At 38.8% G+C, this 20,720-nt stretch overlaps 1 protein-coding gene across 2 annotated transcripts in view; it reads right to left on the bottom strand.

The window, feature by feature from the left end:
* LOC102780227 (RNA-binding Raly-like protein) overlaps window positions 1–20,720 on the bottom strand; it is a 57,153-nt gene that overhangs the window by 19,903 nt on the left and 16,530 nt on the right. For both annotated transcript variants that reach the window (XM_006792203.3, XM_006792204.3), the window contains exon 2: window positions 18,678–18,952. In XM_006792203.3, the coding sequence (XP_006792266.1) occupies window positions 18,678–18,933 (256 nt within the window). In that variant the 5' untranslated portion in view covers window positions 18,934–18,952. The remainder of the gene's footprint in view (window positions 1–18,677; window positions 18,953–20,720) is intronic.

Below are 20,720 nucleotides of genomic sequence, written 5' to 3'. Positions count from 1 at the left end.
CGAGCCCTGCATTGATCCATGCTGCCTTGTATCAACAGTCCAGTAATGGTGTTAGGGATATTTTGTTGGCACACTTTGGGCCTCTCAGTATCAGTTGAGTATTGTTTTAAAACCACAACCGGCCTGAACATTGTTGCTAACCATGCTTATTTCTTTATGAAGAGCGTACCAGTCTTCTGACGGCTGCTTCAAACAGGACAATGTGCCTTTTCACAAAGCTCAGATTATCTCAAGCTGGTTTCTTGAACATAACAATGCGCGTTCATTGTACTCAAATGGCTGCTATAGTCACAACATCTCAATCCAATAGAGCACCTTTGAATTTCTGAGGAATGTTTCCAGCACCCTGTTGCATCTGTCATGAAGAATTAAAGCTTTGAAGGCAAAAGGTTACAGTTACAGTTTTATTGTTCAGAAATATTTAGTTTCAGTGTTCATGTCATGGTTCACTGTGTGGCAGACAGGAAAAGGACCCCAGTGCAGGAGACGAGACTGACTTAAATTTGCAGCTTTATTGCTCTACTTCAGCAGAAACAAACAAACAAAAAACAAACAAAAAAAACTCAAATCAGGCAGAAACTAGGAAATAACTAGGCACTTGGGAAGAGACTTGGAACAATCTGCAAACACAGCTAGAGGGGAGAACGCAACAAAGAACAGGAGGAAATGCATACAATATATAGACAGCAGGAGATACACAAAAAGGAACTAATGTAAAAAAACAAGAACCAGGAAATAACAAAGTCACATTTCCAAACACTTGAAACAGTCACACAGACACAAATTTATAAAATTCTATATTTATTTTATTTTATATTTATTAAATAATATTTTTATAGCTTTTCTTTATGTTAGCTAGTTTAGTTACATTTTGTTTGGTTACAGTGTGTTTTTTTAAATTTTAATCTGGTTAAGTAAATGTTTTCATTGGCTGTTTTTAGCTAACTAAAGCACTCAACAGATATTTTGTCGTTAAGTGCTCCAGTATGCTCACCGGCTAGTTACTAACTTCAGCTGTCTGCTGAAACAACCAAAGACTTTTATACACTTCATAAGGAGGGTGATAATTATCGGCAGGCTCATAATTCTTATGTTCACTTCACATTTAGACACTGGTTCAAGTGTTAATAACAGAAGGACAAGGACATCTGCCAGGGCCAATGACACTATCTCACTATGTGTTAAAAAGTCATTCAGATCCACACAAAAAATTCATCAGACTTCTTCCTCTTCCTTTCCACTGGCTGTACAACAAGTCTCACAAAATATCAGCTTTATAGTCTTTGTGCGATTCTGCTAAAATACACAAACAGATAATCAAATGTTACTGAAAGCATTACCTCCACAGAGCATCTGCATCCTTTCAGGAAGTAATACGACTACAAATAAAACTACCTCTGTGGATGCTACACAAGTATTTCCTAAACCTGAGCACTGCACACCAGCAGCTTCTCACTAATGTGTAACTGATATTCCCTGTTTACACTTTTTAAGACTTTACTTACATATTTACTTTTTTGTGTAATTTGGTGCATTTTTCTCTCATAAACTTCTCCACTAACCTCCCTCTTCTACAACTCCAAATTAACATTTCTACCTACAATGGTACGTCCTATTATTTACTGTGCAACGTGAAATATTCAAGCCATGTTTTTCCTGTCTCACACAGTCAGTTTGTAAGTCACAGTCTCAAAAGCTGAAGTGGTGTTTTCACACTGTCTTCCTCTTCCTCGTCTGTGTAGAAGATGAAAGGGCCAATAGCCGACTTTACAAGACCTCATTTCAGCTCAGCGTCTTCTACAGAAAAGCTGCGACTGAGCTCAGTAACAGTTCTATCTATCCACAGTGGCTCCTTCAAGAATACAATCATCTGCACCTCAGGGGCCCTCTGACTCACTTTGGATTTATTCATATTAATGAGGCTGTGCTGAATTACCTATGAGTGCTTCGCCGTGTTACTGCTTGCATGCATGTCTGTTTTAGTTAGATACTGATACCCTCAGCTCACCGTGTCCTTCGTAACTTTCCCCTCCGGAGACGTGATAACTGGACTGGGCACAGACAAAGGGAGTCATAGCACAGGCTAAATCTGAATCAGACGAGCCTGCTTTTAAAAGTAAAAAAAAAAAAAAAAAAAAAAAAAAAAGGGAAATGGATGCATAACCCCTCCGCTGCCTCTATTTAGCCAAGCGTAAGCTGAATCACAGAGCACTTGCAATTTTCCTCTTGAGTGAGGTTACTTTGATATGTGATAATACATTTAAAGAGACTTTACAAAGCAACTGAACATTTAACACTGCCGTCCTTCAGTGTTCTCACTGCAAAAACAAAACAATTATGACAGAAAAGGTGAGTGCTGTAGTAATACAATATCACCTGAGAAAATAAATGGGAGAAAACATTTCCTTCCTCAGCTAATGCCAAAACATAATCTTTTGGCAGGCAAAGGATCAATTCTGGCACAGAGCAAACTCCCATCTCTGCGGAGTCTACACGCATCCTGAGAGCAGGTGAGCGATATTTGATTAAGAGATCATCCAGGCACCTGCATGAATACAAATGTGCCACTAAGAGACATCCTGCAAGACAGCGGCCGCAGATTCAATCTAGGCTGTGTTCTCGCGCCCTGTAAATCTGACAGAGCAGACTTGAGTAATCTCCGATCACAGCTCATCGGCACAGGCAGCTCTTTTTCTTTTTGCGACACCTGAAAGTGCATTTTCTCAAATGGAGCAGGGTGACTGAAAGGTTGAAAGAGAAGACACGGCGAATGTGCCGCTGGGCGTTTGACTGCTCACACATGCGGACATCATCATCTCTGGTTCATATAACTATATTTAGTGGATGATATATGGTCCTAGAAATAATACCAAGAAATAATGTTAATGTAATTATCAGACCGTTTTAAGCCAGTTATCCAATAATATTAATATAAAAACAAAGACCTATTAATTCTTAAGGATATTCAGTCTGGAAGTTGATGACCTGATTACTGTAATAGAACGAGACTGCTACTGCTCACAATGAAAATGGAGCGTGATTTACCGTCGCAAGGGATGACAATGGGATTAGATCTGAACTGAATGTTATTACAAACCATCTATTTTCATGTTAGGCTACATATATTGTAGACTACATTACACGATGCAATAAAACACTACTTCTTCTCCCGATTTAACACACATTTATTCAATTTAGAGCTGATTTCACAAGAAAAGTCTCTGAACTGAGTTGTGGATCACAGGGATAGTCAGATGTTCATAAATGAATCATCTGTGGTGGGAACTTCTTGAGTGTTTTAACCGAGAAAAATTTCATGATGTTGAGCCGTATGAAGCGAAGCAGACTTAATAAGTTGCGGCATTTTAATTTGGAAAGGCTCAAAGCTGCTGAACGGTCAGCCATGTTAAGGATATCAACCTGGTCTTTCCGGGCGGATTTCGGATGCTGTCCTCTCACTGTGTCTGTGTGATTCCCCTCCCACTCTGCTTTTCTCCGACAGTCCAAGGACTAAGAGTGTGCGTTTGTCTGAATCTCTGTTTTAGCCTTATGGTGGACTAACGATGCTAAGTTTGAAAAGTTGGAGATAAAAAGAATAAATGGATGTGGTGAGAGTGCCATTTAAAGACAAACTCTACCCAGGCATCACATGTGTTCTCCCATGGATTATACTAAGATACCAACAATCCTGCACACTCATATATTACAGTAGTGACTTGTCAATAACAAAGTATCAATACTTTAAAGTGTACCCTGCTTTATCATTTATTTACCACACCAAAAATTACAGTAGATGACCTTAAACGTTTGCCTGGAAAGCGAGAAATCACCCACAAGCAAGAAGTAGGAACTTTCTTTTGTACAGTTGGACTCTTTTTTGCAACCACAGAAGTCGCCCCCTGTTGGTTAATACTGGCCTCTCTTTTCAGATCAGGAGGCTACATCCTATCTTTTGTATATTTATGACACCCAAATGTTTGCTCTGCTGTTAATACTTTGTTTCAGCCTGTAAACGTTTACCTGAACACCAGGTTTCAGGAGTACTCGCCTTTTGTGTCTACCATTTCCTGAGTTCTGGCAATTCAATCAATGCTAGTTTAAAAAAAAGGCACATCTCCATGATTTGACAGCGTGGATGTGTTGTGACAGGCAAGATACTGAAAACGTGTGTACTGCAAAACACACAAATCGGTGCTGTGTGAACTCATTTTTGAAGGGCTCAGGTGTGACTGATGTTCATTTATATGTAAAAGTCCAGCAGCGTTGATAAAACCATCAAAGCCGGCAAAGAATCTGAAGGTAAACTGATCAGAGATATAAACTGAATTAGCTACTGCATTAACATAATCTTAGCATGTATGCAGACATAACACTAAAGCAGTGAATCATTTCCTCAATACACCTAGGAAGTCTCGGTTAATATCTTGAGGTACAAGTTGTTGATGATGACATGTATACCTTTCTACTTTTGTTCTGAAAAATATAAAAAACAATGCCATGCACTCTCAATAGCATGCCAAAGCATCAGGTGATGATAAAACCCTATCTGAAACGTAGGCCAATCAGAAACTTGCAAACATTAATAGTGCACACAGTCTGACCTCAGAAAAAAAGACATAAAGGCACATGCTTTTGAAAGAAAAAAAGTATTTTCCCCAAAATGCTGCTTATATTAGCACAGGGCCTAAAAGAGAAATAATAGGGTGACATCTCGTTATAGACTGTGTTTTAAATGTCCCAGAGTTTACTTGTACTCTTCATTGAAAAATCATTTAAAAGAACCTGATAGTTTGTATTTAACTGTTAATAATTTAGAGCTTCATGCCGTCCAGGTGTAGCACTCAGTCCTTATTCTATATTCTATGAGAAAAATATCCATAAATTATCCTTCCTGGACCAGCAGTGCCCAAAATAGCTCCCCCCTCACTCCAAGCTCCATAGCAGCTTAACTAACATAGTTACGCTTGATTTATAGTACCCACATCCAATCTACAGCGTAGGCCTACACCCTATGCTGTAGCTTGACCTGCGGCTCCCCAAAATATGTTACTACATGTCGCAGCGATGCAGCAGCTGTGACAGGTCTGACTGGTGGTAATATGCGATGTAAGCGCAGTACATTGATTAGCACAAGGCTCGTGACTCTGTGAAACAAAATGTAATAGGCTGTAATCGTATTTAGTGTGCCCATTATTCTACTGCAACAGCTAGTATTCTGCCAGTGTGGACACAGGCTGTTTTTCTTGTTGTCACAGCTCTGTGTGAAGAATCAAATATGTATAAAGTGTTCTCTCCTCCCTGCACTTGATTAAACGTAACAGTTGTTCAATATTTACCAGCTCCGAGTTGAAAAGGATCAGCCGAGTTTCACTTGTAAGGGCGGAGCAATGCAGACGGACCAGCTCACAACGTCACGCACTGTGACAGGGATTCAATGCAGTACTATGAATGAAGCTGTAACTCCGCTTTTTTGTTAGATCTGTGACCAGGTAATTACTGGAAGATATCTTTTATCTCAAAATTCCCTGTAAGTCGCTTTGATTTAGCTCATTCTTACTAAGAGGAATTTGAAATAGCTTGTTATATATGTTTCAATGTGAAGTCAAATGCAGTTAGAGTGAATTTAAGATTGGGCTGCTTTAATGAGCTACTGACATATATGAATCATCCTGTCAATATCAAATACTTTAGTCTTAACCTGCTTGCAGGACTCCCACCCAAGAAGTGTACTGTAATTAATCTGTCAGCTCTCTTTGAACAGCATGGCTCTGTCTAACCATGTAGTTATTCCAATATGGATGAGGACCTTGGGGCTTAGACAGTTTTTGTTGTGGGGATACGAGGATTAATCGCTCAACAGCTTGTCCTTCCTTAATGAAATCCGTGTACTTTACTCTTTTGCCCTTTTCAGGAAAATGGTTTCCTGGCAGTGCATAAATTTGGCAGCCTGTCTTCAAGCTCCTGAGCATCTAATGAAATTATTTGACCTGCTGATCTATGAGTCATTTAGAAGAATGTGATGTTAGGCCACTGAACTTCCAAGTTGACTGGACTCTAAATATCACATTGGCGATATAACTATTAATAGGCGGATGTTCGTAAGCACAAAAGGCAACATTGTGCAGCCACTGTTGTACCTCCCAACATTGGTATGTGTTAATTTTTTTTGCATTAAAACATAATGAGCATACAGCTGGAGCCTGAGGTAAAGATAATTTGAGAGTCTTTCATCTCTCCTGAGCTGCACTCCTGCACTAATGCACTTTCCTCCTTTTCCAGTTTGGCATTTTCTTTCCTATGATGTAACTACGGGGCTCTCAAGTGCAACACTTTGAAACACTTTAACCCCTGGAGCCGGTCCATCACTTCCACATAAGCACACGCTTGTTAATCTGTGCAAGCAGCTGGAAAACAAAGCGGCAGCTGCAACCTGCTTGAAACTACTTAAACATCTGCTCCAAAACTTGTGTACTTCATTCAAAGGTGGACTGTAGACAAAACCACCTGCCTAAACTAATACAAACCTCCCGTGAGACATCTTTAGCATACATGAATAGTCATCAACTCTGTCATGAGCTACTTTGATAATTCATTGTTCAAACCAGTAGGTCCCAACATGTTGGTACTCATCCTCCAATAAAAGGCCAAAGTTTAATCAGACAAGCTGTGTGGAGGTTATTTGTATTTGAAAGGAGAAATATTTTTGTAACATTTTCCTCCTTTGCAAGCTAATAAAAGGTTGAAAACCACTGGCTTGATCACATTTAAGCCAAAATAGAAATAAAAAATCCATTTACATTTACTGCATGGGTTGATTTTATGTAATAGTAGTGACTTAGATTTCTTTAAAAAAGGAAATATCACAATAATAATACTAAAGTTAATGATGCGGTGCCATTTAGCTGCTTCAATTTCAGAGTCCTGAATGCACCAGAGCCTTACGTGACGTTACAAACTCGGGGCTGTGCGTGTGTGAATGAGCATGTCTGCTGAGAAAGCCCTGCTGCTGACAAAAATAACGCTCAGTTGCGGGCCACGTTTAATTAATTTCAATAAAATATTAATAGGAGAGTTAGAAACGCAAACTGCAGCCTTTTATAAATAATGGATGACGATTATCAGTTAGTACATATAGAGCTTGGTACATGAGGTTCATTAATGTTATAAATTATTCATGCACCCACAAATTTGCAAAGATGGACCCGCAGCACTCAGCCTCGTACGCGCACAGGTGCGCACACACCTGGAGCTGCGAGTCACTGAGCAGCTCCAGAGAAGACGTCTTACTCGTACAACCGCACTCTTAATTTGTCTCCAGCGACAGTAAAATTAAATCAGATCCCGCACCCTCAGAAATCTCCAAGCCCTCTGAAAAGCAAAGAAACAGGAAGAGGATGTTTTGCTGTATGAAGTGCTTAAATGACTCTGAGGTGTTGATTCTGCGCGATTTAGTTACAGTGCGACAGCCCACGCTGTGAGATCAAGCGAGTTATTCGAAAAGGTGCATCCACTCATTAAAATACTGATGATGGAGAAGCAGTGGTTACAAACTTTAATCCGAAAAGTGCCTCAAATAAACACATTTCCAGTTACTTAGTTTATCACTTCCAGTTGAACAACTTTTTAATCATTTACACGACTAAAACAAAACCCACCATCTTCCTATACGTTCTGCACCAGATGTTTAAAGTGCCAGTAATGACCTCCTCATACTCACATCTCTGATTGCGACGCCTGCCTTTGTACATGGTCATGACGAGCGTGGAAACAAAACGGGTGATGCTGTGGCTGAGCCGACTTTGCCTCCTCTTTCTCCTAAAAACCAAACAGACTGCCGGAGCACCTCGAGCTCCAGACTCCGAGCAGAGCTGAGCAGAGCCACTCTGGACCGTACCATTAATCCACCTATTCCAGGGGGAGCCATAGACGCAAACGCTCCACTATGCTCCAATAGCAAAAGCACAGAAGGGGAAGTAAAAATCCTGCTTTCACGTCTTTGCGCGGTTTATTTGCTGAGAATTAAAATGCGTTAATTATAATGATTATCTAAGGATGGCAGAAAGAAAAATACTGGCTACTCTCCCCTTAAAGTTTTGCCTAATAGAAGTTGTTGTAATATCTGGTATTTTTTGTGGAGCCCCTGAAGCCAAAAAAAAAAAAAAAAAAAAATCTTGAAGAAGCTGTATGACTCCAGTAGATAAGTCTTCCAATGTTTTATATATTTTGCCCATAGCTACATTCAAAGTCTCTCCATTCCTTCACAAAGTTTTTACCAAATTAACCGGATTTTTTTTTTTCATTTCTCCTGTAATGTTTGAATATTTTCAAAAGATGCCACACATCATATTTCACTTACTTACTGGCCAAAATATGCTTTTGTTATTATTAGAAAATTTTGTCTTATATTCTAATTTTCTGTTACATATAAACAGTTCCAGTGTTGGATGTTCTTATTAAACATGGTCAAAGTTTTCAAAAATTAGGTCAGTGTAGATGTGAGTTATCCCCATGAGACAAAAAAAAGAGCTGAGGCTCCACTTTTTTCTACTTTCTACATAGCTACACTCGCTTGCAGTTCAAATCTTCTCTTTTCATGGGGCAGCCAATAAGAAAAGGGTTGGCTTAAAGTGAGGGTGCCGGAAAGAGAGAGAGGGTTGACCGAGTGTCTGCCCCAACCCCCACTGTATGTTGAAAATCATTTATTTTGAACTATGCTGATCATGCAAAGCTGCTTCAGTAGAATCCACTTTAATCTAAGACTACTGAATCTAAAATAGCCATGATAGATGCAGAAAAATGTAACTGTCGTGTCACAAATATGGCATGTTTAAAAGACTCTTTTCAAAGACTCCACAGATATGTCCTTAAAATAATCTTCTTTGGTAATCTGACAGTTAATGATTGAATGGATGGATGGACGATTTGTTTTTCTACACATCAAAATAAATTAATAAATTAGGATAACATCAGTTTACATCCCCGTTGCATCCACCATCTCATTATTTCCATCGTCTTTAAAGGTGAAATTAATGGTAATCAAATAATTTAAAGGTTACACAGATTCTTCTTGACTTACAGGGTTCTCGTTGTTCTCAGTTTGATGGTGAGGAGATGAAATTCCATTTTATTTGCAACAACAGTTACTTCAAGGTGCTTTATAATGTGAGGTAAAGACCCTACACTAACATAGAGAAAACCCAGACAATCCGACGCCCCCCTATGAACAAGCACTTGGCAACAATGGGAAGAGTCAGGCTGAGGGAGGGGCCGCCATCTGCTGCGCCAGGTCGGCGGTGAATAGACCCACTAGGCAAAAAGGGTGGGGTTACATAGACTAATGGGTGTCCATGAGACTCACAGGTGACCAATATGATTGATGTCGGGTGTATCAAATAGGCTTAGCCCTAAAAATCTTCATTTAAAAAAATAAAAATGAACATAAAATACTTGCATCCAATCTACAGTGTAGGCCTAATATAAAGCGAAACCAGCAGAACTATTCCAGTTTGCATAATCATGACCAGATGTAAATAAACATACATGTGTGATATTGTTATGTAAAAATTGCTGGCAAGGGGAAACATTTTGATAACTTTCTGGGTTCTTGATTTTAGCCGACCTGGTCTGTGACCTAGAAGATTTGAGCAGGCTTAGCTTGCATGCAGGTGAACAGCTCATGGCATTTGTCCAGATAGCCTTGAACTTTCGTCAAATGATGTTTTCACTTATTATTCTTTTCTAAACAGTGCCCAGCAGAGAGAAACAGCACAGAAAAACTGACCTTTGCCCACATTAGCCCAGACTGGGTCCCCAAAAGAGGGGTTGTATCAAACATAAAGCTGTAGACAGTAAAAGCAAGACTAAAAGCTGAAAGATGCTGAATTGTGCGCTCACCTGTGTGAGTCTGCACTTGTGAGCGGCCCTCTCTAACTCACTTAACCCAACAATGATATAAAAATAGTGATTGGTACAACAACAAAGATGCACACGTGTGTGCACAGTACACTCCAAATATAGACTTCTGCATTGTGTGAACACTTGCCCAGTCACAGATAATATGTTTAACATGTTTAATTACATACACACAGACTGTTGTATTCATTTTATTACTATATAATTTCAACTGTAAGAACTGTTAAGATGTTATCCTTAGTTCCATGATGCTTTATAGGTATAATGACTACATGCAAGCATAAAAAAGGTCATTCTTTCTATTAATCACAGAATTTTAACCAATCTTTTTAGCAGAATAAACAAAACAAAATCTAATGAACGATTCATTTGATATTTGAGCTACATCTTTTAAAAATGTCCTGATTTTTCTGTCCTCTAAAGCCACAGAAATTTTCTGTTTGACCTCACTATTCAAATGGCATAAAAGTAAATCAGCCTCCCATTGTCACTGTCTCTCATTCATCAATCAGGGTTTTTAATTCATTTTAAAGTGGATAGCCTGTGGACTTAAGAGACAGATTAAAAAAAAAAAAATCAACAGTGTGTCTAAAGGAGCCGACTCCCCAGCTGTTGCAGCTCTTAGGCTTGGTTGAAGATGAAGCCTTGTAATTGTGATATCTAATTACACTGACATGGGGTTTGCAGCTGCCTCGTGCAAAGCCTGAAGTCTTAATTGTTTCTTTGTTCTCACAAAAAAAAGACAAGACACTAAAAGCTCGTGAAGAAAACAGGCTGAGTGAGACGATTTGTGGCTTCAAGTCGCCGAAATCAAACTCCAGTGTCATCAGCTATTGTCTCAATTTGACATCTCTTAAGAAAGAGTAAAAATACCGCTGTGTGACTTAAGTGGTGAAAATACTGCGTGACAACAACATATAATATATATATATAATTGTGTTCTGGCATATTTTCAAAAAAGTCGCCTGAGGCTAATTTAGAAATAAACCACATTGAGTGGCAGGCGAAGAACTTTCTAACAAACAGAGAAAAATCTTTTTGTGGAATTTAATGATTCATAAATGGAAAAATGTGATTGGATATTCTGTGCAGGATGCATGCAGTCTTTCCCTCGCTGAGTACAAATGAATGATACATGCTGAGGGACAGCATGAGATGTCCCAGTTTTTGGACTCAATGCTATTCTCTCAGCACCATCTAGTGTTCATGCAGATGAGAAATTAATAAATGCATCAGCAGAGGCCAACAAACTGCTGGTATTGGAAAGAAAACAGAGGAACCTTTAGATAAAAATTTAAGCATTAATATATGAATGTCAATGTGGCCTCACAGCAAGAAGGTCCTGAGTCCAGCTGGGGTCTTACAGTGTGAAGCTTGCAGGTTCTTCCTGTGCCTGCGTGGGTTATGTCCGGGTATTCCAGGATCTTCCTACAGCCCAGAGCCGTCCATCTTGTACCAATTGGTGACTCTAAGTGAATGTGAGCGTGAATGATTGTCTGTCTCTCAGTGTTAGCCCTGCAAAAGACTGCCAACCTGTCCACTGTGCACCCCTATGACAGCTGCAATAGGATACCGCACTCGTGCAACCCTGAACTGGATAAGCAGAAGAACATGAATCCATATAAATATCAAATTAGCAAAAGAAAAACAAACAGGCATCTAATCAATCCTCTGTATTGATTTTATGCCATTATTCTTGTGCGTATAATGATGTTTGTTCTCCTTTGTTATCTTTTTTGTTCCTGTGAAGACCTTCAAAACGTACTATATAAATTGATTTTAAACTAAAGCAATCTCAAAGAAATGTTTCTCCTTGTGGGGTTATTTTTATTTAAGATGGAGTTTCAGTAAACAAGCCTATAATCAAACTATTACTAGCTAACTACTACAATGTAACACCTTTCCTGACTCAAACTCACAAGTGCAGAATTTATTATAGGACCATCCGCTCTTCTCAACTAAATGCCAGGATTTCACAGGTTTTACTGTAGTATCTATTTCAACCACAGGGAGGCACTCAAACACTACAAGACTGCTGTCACCCATGAACGCTCTCCAACACTATAAACCTAAGCAAGATATGATCACACAAACACTGATTATGAAAAATGAATGTGGAAAATATCAGTACATCTGTGTCCAGATTTTATCCACGGAGACATTACAAGAAGGAAAGCTGAGTGAGTAAAAAAAGAAATGAAACCCTCCCCTATGACCAGCAGACATCTTCATCAGGGGCCCAAGAAGCGGTTGCGAGACGAAGACCGCATCAGGGTGATTGAATGTCACTTTTAGTCACATTTAACACTTTAAGTCATTGTATCTGCAATCCGGTCATGTCTGAAGAAATTAAAGCAGGTAAAGCAAGCACGTCAGTATCTCATTGCTATCAAATCTGCTCATGCAAGGGGTGGTACCTCAGCAGGCTGAGCTGCTCGCTGCAGGATATACAGGTTTGATTCTGACCTTGTAACATTCCTGTCACATATCATACCTTCACACAGCTGCATTTCCTGTCATGCTTCAGTGAATATAATTTAATAAAAAAAATGTTAAGGAAAATATCAAGCATTAATATCTTAGGCAGGTTGCAGATGCCTCTGGAGCATAATCAAATATGAAGTTCATGTTTAAAAGATAAGGTGTTTAGGGTTAAATTTCTTGGAAGAATAAAGGCAGAAGAGATTACTTCCAAAGTAGGAAGAGACATTACTTTAGGCAACTACAGAGCACCTCAGACACTTACTACTGTGCATTGTTAATATACTGGATTTAATGTCGGTGTGTGTGTGTGTGTGTGTGTGTGTGTGTGTGTGTGTGTGTGTGTGTGTGTGTGTGCATGTGTGTGTGTGTGTGTGTGTGCGCGCACAGATGGTCAGACAATCAAGAGCAGCCAGTGGAGCCACAGTATGGCAAACTAAGCAAAGTCGTATTTCACTTTGGCTGCTGTATGAAGCTCAGATGACGTGTTGACCCGAGATCTTCTCTAGACACTCTTTCTGTGTGTTTCTCAGAGAATACATCTGTGTCAGCATGCATAACAATGAGGCGAGCTTCTTTTAGCAGAGCAAAGGGGACGTGGTTTTGTGCTGACATCACTGTGAATATGTCTGTGTTGTGGCAAAGTGAAACAGAGTGATGTTTATGACTACGACTGTTTTTCTTGGCACTAACTGGGTCTTATGAATGCAGTGATGAGCAGCTTTTATTGGAGATCTTATTATACCCCCAATTTCTGGCCTACATTTAGAGCTAAAATTTTTATTTACACCTGAGCAAAAACTTTGATTGCTACTTAGATGAAGTGATTGATACCATTTTTTTTCATGGTACATTTAACACAAAGCTAGAGCCAGCACAGACAGGAAGATAGGGACACAGGAGGGATAGCTAGTTAAGCTAGAGCCAGCGGTCACTTCATTTGGAAAGAGAGCTAAAATACTGAAGTCAGAGCCAAAAACTCCAATGTTAAAATGCCCAACTTTGCAGCATTAAAAGCACATTTACAGCCTGGTACAAACAGTTTGGTCCTTTATGGATTGTTTAACACATCATAACAACTCTCAGGAGGGTAATTTATTTTTTTATAACTTATCCACCTGGACACTGAAGCTAGGAGCTTGGCTGGTTTGACAGGCAGATGCCTCAACACCTGGCAGCTGTGGTGGATCATTTAATTAGCAGCCTCACCTCTGCTAATTAGAGTCACTAAACTAAAACTTTCTACTTTGTCTGCACTGTTGGTGTCTTTTGGAGCGATTTTAGGAAATAATCTGACACTTGACGGCTTGCTCTTTGGTGCATCCTTGTGCTTCAGTTTAGGTGAGTGAGATTCTAGTGTTTCATTAGTCTGTTAGCACTAAATAGCAGTTATGCATGTCTATACATATCTATAGATATCTTGCTAGCTAAGCTCATTAGCATTAACTAATAACTTTACTGCCTTGTACAACTACATGACAACTTCTAGCTAAAAGGAAGCTAACATAAAGACCACATCTATTTTTTTAAACACAATCTTTGCTGGAAAACTGTTTAAAACAGTTGATTGGGCTCTGAGCTGAAGCTAGCTGACAGATAGTCTAACTTAGCCATAAAGAGACTGTTCAAAGCTAGAATACTGCTATTTCTCAAATAGACCTATGGTCTTTATGTGGTTTTGTTTTGTTGTTTTTAGTTTTTTCAAACAAAAATAGAGAGAAAATCAAAAGGAGCAAACCCTGGCTGGTCTGTCTTTATTTTATATTTGTTTCCTGAAGACACAGCTGGTTTGCCTGATAAGCTGACAGCTAGCAAGACATATAAGCAGGGATTTGACATTGGGTTTTCATTACTGAGCTTAAGGGTTCAGCTGACAAATGTCCTGCAAACACACAGGAGACATTGTGATACTTTTTCATATGTTGTCGGATAGTGAATTGATGCTAATCTCTGGTGCCCCCCTATCACATTTCACTATACACTTGACAATTTTTGAGTCTGAACAGCAACTTGAATTAATCATATGCAAACAACGTTGGCTTTTGTGGCATTTCTATTTTAACTATGATGTAAAAAAAAAAAAAAATCACAGTGTTTACTGTTTTTGCCAGTTTTACTAAATTAAGTATCCCTGAAATGTCTCTAACATTGTCTCTGTCTGAGACAGCTATTCACTTTGAAAAGTAAAGCCTTATAGCAAATGTTAGAAAGGGTTATGTTATCTGAGGAGCTGTCGGTTACCAAATTTCAGTTTTTATATTTTTACCTAACTGTGGTGAGCTCAGGTATTCTTTTAGTTAGTTGGTGGACTGCTTTGACTCTACAGTCTTCAGTTAGCATGTTAAAGTTCCTGACAGCACAATTAGAAAATAACTGGACAAGTGTGGCTCATTTGGAAGTGTTACTAGGAGAAAGTCTCTTCTCTCTAAAAGGAACAAGGCAGCAAGGCTTAGACTTCCAGAGTCGCATCTGATAAAGACACAAGACTTGTACAAATGAGAGCCACATTTGGCAAAAAACAAACACATCAGAATAAGCACCTCGTACCAACTGTCGCACACGGTGGTGGAGGGGTGATGATCTTGGCTTGTTTTGTAGTTACAGGACCTGGGTGCCTTGCAGACATTGATCGACCTGTATACCACAGTATTATAGAGTCAAATGTGAGGCGAACCCATCTACCAGCTAAACCTTTGCCAGAACGAGGTCATGTAACAGGAAAATGATCCCAAGCACAGCAGCAAATGTATAACAGAATAGCTGAAAAAGAAAAGTCCAGACCTCAACCTGATTGAAATGCAGTGGTGTGGGATCTTAAGAAAGCTGTGAATAAACGAATGGCCACAAACGTCAATGAACTGAAGCAATGCTGTAAAGAAGAGTGGGCCAAAATCCCTCCACAATGATGTAAGAGACTGATAAAGCCATACAGAAAATGGTTATTTCAAGTTATTGCTGCTAAGCTATTCAATCATGAGGACTGAATAGAGGTCTGTGAAAACTCTTTTTCACAGGACTGTAAACTACAGAGTCTTGTTGATGTATAAATGCAAAGTTTGGTACAAACTAAAGGACAAAACCAGAAACTTGGTCTTTAAATTATAATGAACTGATAGATTGGGTAGTTCCAGTAATCATTTCCAGAGAGGTCTGAGATCTGGAGGGTTCCTCACCATTAGACTTGTACTGATATCTTGGTGAGTACAATAATCATATTATATGAATAATCATCAAAAACTCTCGTGTTTTTTTTAAAAGGATACATTTTCATTACTGGCTCAGGCTGATAACTTGAGTGACAGTTTCACTAAAGAGATCAGTCATATAGTTGCAATAATACCAGAACAGTTCTCAAGTCACGTAATTATGTGTAATAACTGTTAACCTTGCAATTTTACCACTGCCACATGTAATTTCATATCCAGAAATGCATGAAACTGGGCAAATATAAGGTGGAATTACAGATGTGACCCTGCAGCACTCTTATTCATATTTAATGAGAGAACAGGGCTTGGGGAGGACTTTTATTCTCTATGGAGGAGGCTGTGAGCCAATCAATAAGTAATATAAGGAAGACTTAGAGGGATCCACTGAATGCCTATGAGGACTGAGGCCTGAATGTATGTACGAGCTCGCCTTGTGTCCTTCCCGCAGCATCTCCCTTTTTAACTCAGCTGATTAAGTAAAAACGTATTCTGTATCTCAGAAACTTTGCCGAGGCCATACTTCAGTTTATTAAATTATTTCATACTTTTTACAGATCAAATATAAGACTGGCAACCAGTTACAGTGCAGAACTTTTGACCATGAATGGTAAAAACCAAATGACAGCTCAAGGTATTCCAGCATTATTGATTAAAAATAAGAGTTGATGATTTGTAAGCTGTTCAGGCTCCATGAGGTTGAAATATAATTCTAGAAGCCCTTACACGGACCAAATCAATCATATTTTAAATTTTAAATTAAAACTGATTTTGTTTAGGTTTCTAAATAAACATTTATTATTGCTAGTTATTTTATTTAAAAAGGGGAAAAAACATTCAGGTCTACTAGTTCATCTCAGAAAATGTAAATATCTGGATGGGTAAGCAGGAACAGATGGATTTATGGATGGAAAGTTTCATATATTTTGGATTTATTCAATGTAAAGTGAAATATCAGGTCTTTCCTGTATTATGGCTTATAGATCATGAAAATCAGAACTCAGGCTTCTCAAATTGTGAAAATAATCAGAAGAACATTTCCTAATATTCTGTAAAATATGTTCATTTTTATATTGAGTACTTGGTTGGGAGTCAATGCAGGATGGCATGGAGACAATCAGCTTGTGACACTGCTGAGTTGATACTGAAGCCCAGGTGGTTTTGATAGTAACAGGCCTAGGGAGCTGAATACAGTAATGACATGTCTAGCAAACAATTTGGTAGTAGCTGTGGCACTGTGGGCAGGTACTAAGTCCTGATGGAAAAAGCAATACACATCTTCTGGTTTATGACCACGTTGAATCTGGACTTGGTAAAACACAGTGGACAAGCCATACTAGCAGATTACATGGCACCCCAAATCAACCCAGACTTAGGAAACTTTACACTGGTCTGGATTCTGTGCTCTCCACTATTCCTCCAGACTCTGGGACCTTGATTTCCAAATGAAATGAACGAATGTACCTTCACCAGAAAAGAGGACTGTGGACTATTCAGCAATATTTCAGTTCTTTTTCTCCTTAGCCCACACAAGATACTTCTGACACTGTCTCTTGTTCAGGAATGGCTTAATATTATAGCCCCTTTTCTGAATACCACTGTGTGTGGTGGCTCTTGCACTGATACCAGCCTCAGTCCTTGTGAAGTTCTCTTGACAATCCACTGTTGCTTGTCCACCTTTTCCCATCATACGTTTTCCTTCCAGTTAACTTTAATACAGCACTCTGTGAACAGCCATCCTTTTCAGCAATGACCTGCTGTTGCTTACCTCGTTTGCATGAATTTCTATTATGGTTTCCCATGCTTTTCCACCAAGGTTATCCAAATTGACATCATTAAGATCATTTTCTTTAGTAAAAGTATAAATATACTTCTATGAAATCGTTTATACCAAGAAAAAGTCTTTCAAAGATATAATGGAAAGACTCAAATTGCTGTACCGTATATGTCATGTGCAAGTGACCTCTATAGCATTTTATTGTTATTGATACATTATTGAGCAGTAAATGAGCGCTGCAGCAGGTCAAGTTGGAGCATTTTTCAACAACTATATTGTGTGCATATAACATTATAAGAGTAGTATCAGGATGGATTACTGAATAGGACTGCCAGGCACAGAGCCAGATCACATGGCCTTAGAGATTTCATTTGGTCAGAGCCCTGGTAAGACATGACTGTTAACATCTCTTGTTGGGCAGTCAATCAAACAACAAAGAGACACAAACCTCTCAAACAGCCACACTACTAAGAGGCACAGAACAAAAAAGTCACAATACAGATGAAAATGCCAACAGCTTTAAAGAAACACAAAATGTTTGCAGTCAAAGCAACACAGTAAAAAAAAAAAAAAAAAAGCACAGAGACAAAGATAAACCACCAGCAGGCTTTCAGTCTGCTTTTGCTGTTGTATAGCACGGATGCGGGCTTTCTGGATGAGAGTACCCAGAAGTTTATTCTGTCATAATCAGATCTGTCAACAATAGCGGCTTAAGCTCAGAAGTAAATGTATTAAAGTGTATTGAGAGAATGTAGTAGATTTACTGCAAATCCAAACACTCATACAAGTACCTGAAAATTGTACAGTACAGTGCTGGAGTAAATAATCACGTTAATTTCCTGCTCTGAATTTTCAGCTCAATCTGACGATTAAAAGTGGACATGTACACTGAAAACTAGAAACTAAACCAAAACTAAAACCTTCGGCATTCCTCACTTCTGCTAAGAGGACATTAACACTGGAATGTATGTACAGATGTATGTTGTACAATCATTCCCCTGTGGAAAAGGTTTAAAAAATAACAATTAAAAGCCCCAAACTATTGTTGATCAGTGTATGGAAACTTCTGACCACAATTGTATGTCCTGACCATTGACTGTAGAAAACAGTCAATGGTCCTGACACACAGTGAAACTAGAACCAACTCCGAAGTATTGAAAGTATTTAAGCTGTAAAGAAAGAAGTTCTCTCTGTTTATACTGCAAGTACTGAATTTACTGCTTCAGTTGATCATATGTTCACTGTAGTATATGTGGAGTATAATGGAAAGTTTCACCTGTTCATGGATCAAAATTGTTGCTTACCAAGTGATTGTCCAGCAACGATCCTGGCGTTCTCTCCAGCCACGGCTGCCCGGGCATTCCTCTCGCTGGCGTACTGAACAAAGGCGTAGCCTTTGTGGACAGAACAGCCCACAATCTTGCCGTATTTGGCAAAGATGGCCTCAATGTCAGCCTTGGTTACTACGGCTGTGTTGAGGTTGCCGATGAAAACGCGAGAGTTGAGGGAGCGCGGATCATTCTTGTTGGTCACGTTGCTAGTCTGGGTCTTCCCAGTCATCCTATTCCTGCAGCAATACCTGCAGGGAGACACAGTTGAACACTGCTCAGGAAGCCAGGAAGGTTAGATTGCAGAGGTTATACATAGAGAGTCAAACAGCGAGCAGCAGTGGGATGTAAACACTGGTCAGATCTGAGAGCATATGTTGTAAATAATTCCTCAGATTTTCTTTGTACAGGCTGAGAAACAAATCCCTTCCTAGTAAAATTGGGGAAAAAATGCTTGCATGTTATCCTAAAGGCTGACAAATCTTTAATGATTTCAGATTAGTCATATTCACGTATTTATTTTTACAACTGCCACATGTAAAAATTATAATACAGCATGTATTTGGTGTCATCTTTCCCTCCTGAGAATGTTTTATGATTAACCAAATGAGCAAAAGGACTGACAAAGAGGAAGACATTGATAGATAATAATTACAATAAATATCAAGCAAAGTTTAAATCAAACTCCAGGCACCATTGAACATAATTTTACAAAGCCAAACCTTGATTGCTGACATTTTTCTTTCAATCATCTTTCAACTATTTTCTCAATTAATCATTTAAAACATCAAAAAATAAAATATGGCAAGAGAGAGCGGTTTCCTGGTGTCTATTTATTTAGTTGATAAAACCCAACAATATTCAGTTTGCTGACAAAACAAAGGAAAAAACAAGAAAATCTATAATTTAAAAAATGACTGACAGTAACTTTGGATTTACTCCGCTGCTTATATATTTTTAAACTAATTGCTTGATTGTGGAAGCAAAAATCAAAAACCCAATGAAAATCAAATACATTTAAAATGTCTGAACAGACTGATTTTGGTTATTTTTGCCTAAACTGCTATTTTAAAATTCTACATTATTTATCTCGAGTATTCAGTGAATCACATGGTTACAGCTCATGAGTCGTTATGCTGCTTATGCTGTTATTATCCTTGTCTAAGTGTTCACTTGTACTTGTGCCTACCTCAGTGAGCACGGAGACTGAGACAGATTGCTGTCTGCAGGAGGGGAGAGGAACTCTGACACGGAGGCGGCTGTGATTCAGGCGTGTGAATCTGATAGATCTCACTATATATGTGAACTGTGTTCCCACATTTGAAAATAGCACATCACACTGAAGTCACAAGAATCCCCACTCACTGTTTTACTTTCTTTTTTTTCCTTTTGAGTCTCTTCTATATGCAGTGCCAGCGGTGGCCTTTATACTCCAACTGAGTATTTCACATTATAATAACTATGTTCATCTTTTTCATAGCATTTCAAAAGGGAGAAAATGTAGTATTATATATTGTTACAGCTATGGTTGACACATTGTTTCTATATACATGTTCATGTGATAAATAAAGCACACCCTACGTATCGGCACATTAAAAAAGTCCTTAGCAAGTCTTAAAACTGTAAATATACCAATATTATTTATTTACATCCATTATTTATTTACTTACCAAAAACTAAGTGCAAACGCAGAAGTATGTTAATGACAGTACCTTGTTTGTAAAGGATGCCATGAGAAAGTATCTTTTTTTCTAAAAACAGCATGGCAACACAGCTTAGGATCACATTATACCTGCCGCTTTGGTTGCTTTGCACATTGCCATTGATGTTGCATTCACTTGAATGATAGGTGTGAGGCCCCAGACATCAGCACTGGTATAGCAGGAGAAATCTAATGTAATCTTTTCAAACTTTTGCAACAACTCTCTCTGTATACACTGTGAATTCTGGGCTTGTACTGATATATCATTAAAATGGTGGTTTAAAAAATCGACACGACAAACTGGCTGTATCGCTAGC

The sequence above is a fragment of the Neolamprologus brichardi genome, chromosome 18, assembly GCF_056152115.1.
Source record: "Neolamprologus brichardi isolate AB-2024 chromosome 18, ASM5615211v1, whole genome shotgun sequence".
Taxonomy (NCBI): domain Eukaryota; kingdom Metazoa; phylum Chordata; class Actinopteri; order Cichliformes; family Cichlidae; genus Neolamprologus; species Neolamprologus brichardi.
This window is presented reverse-complemented; position numbering and strand designations above follow the sequence as displayed.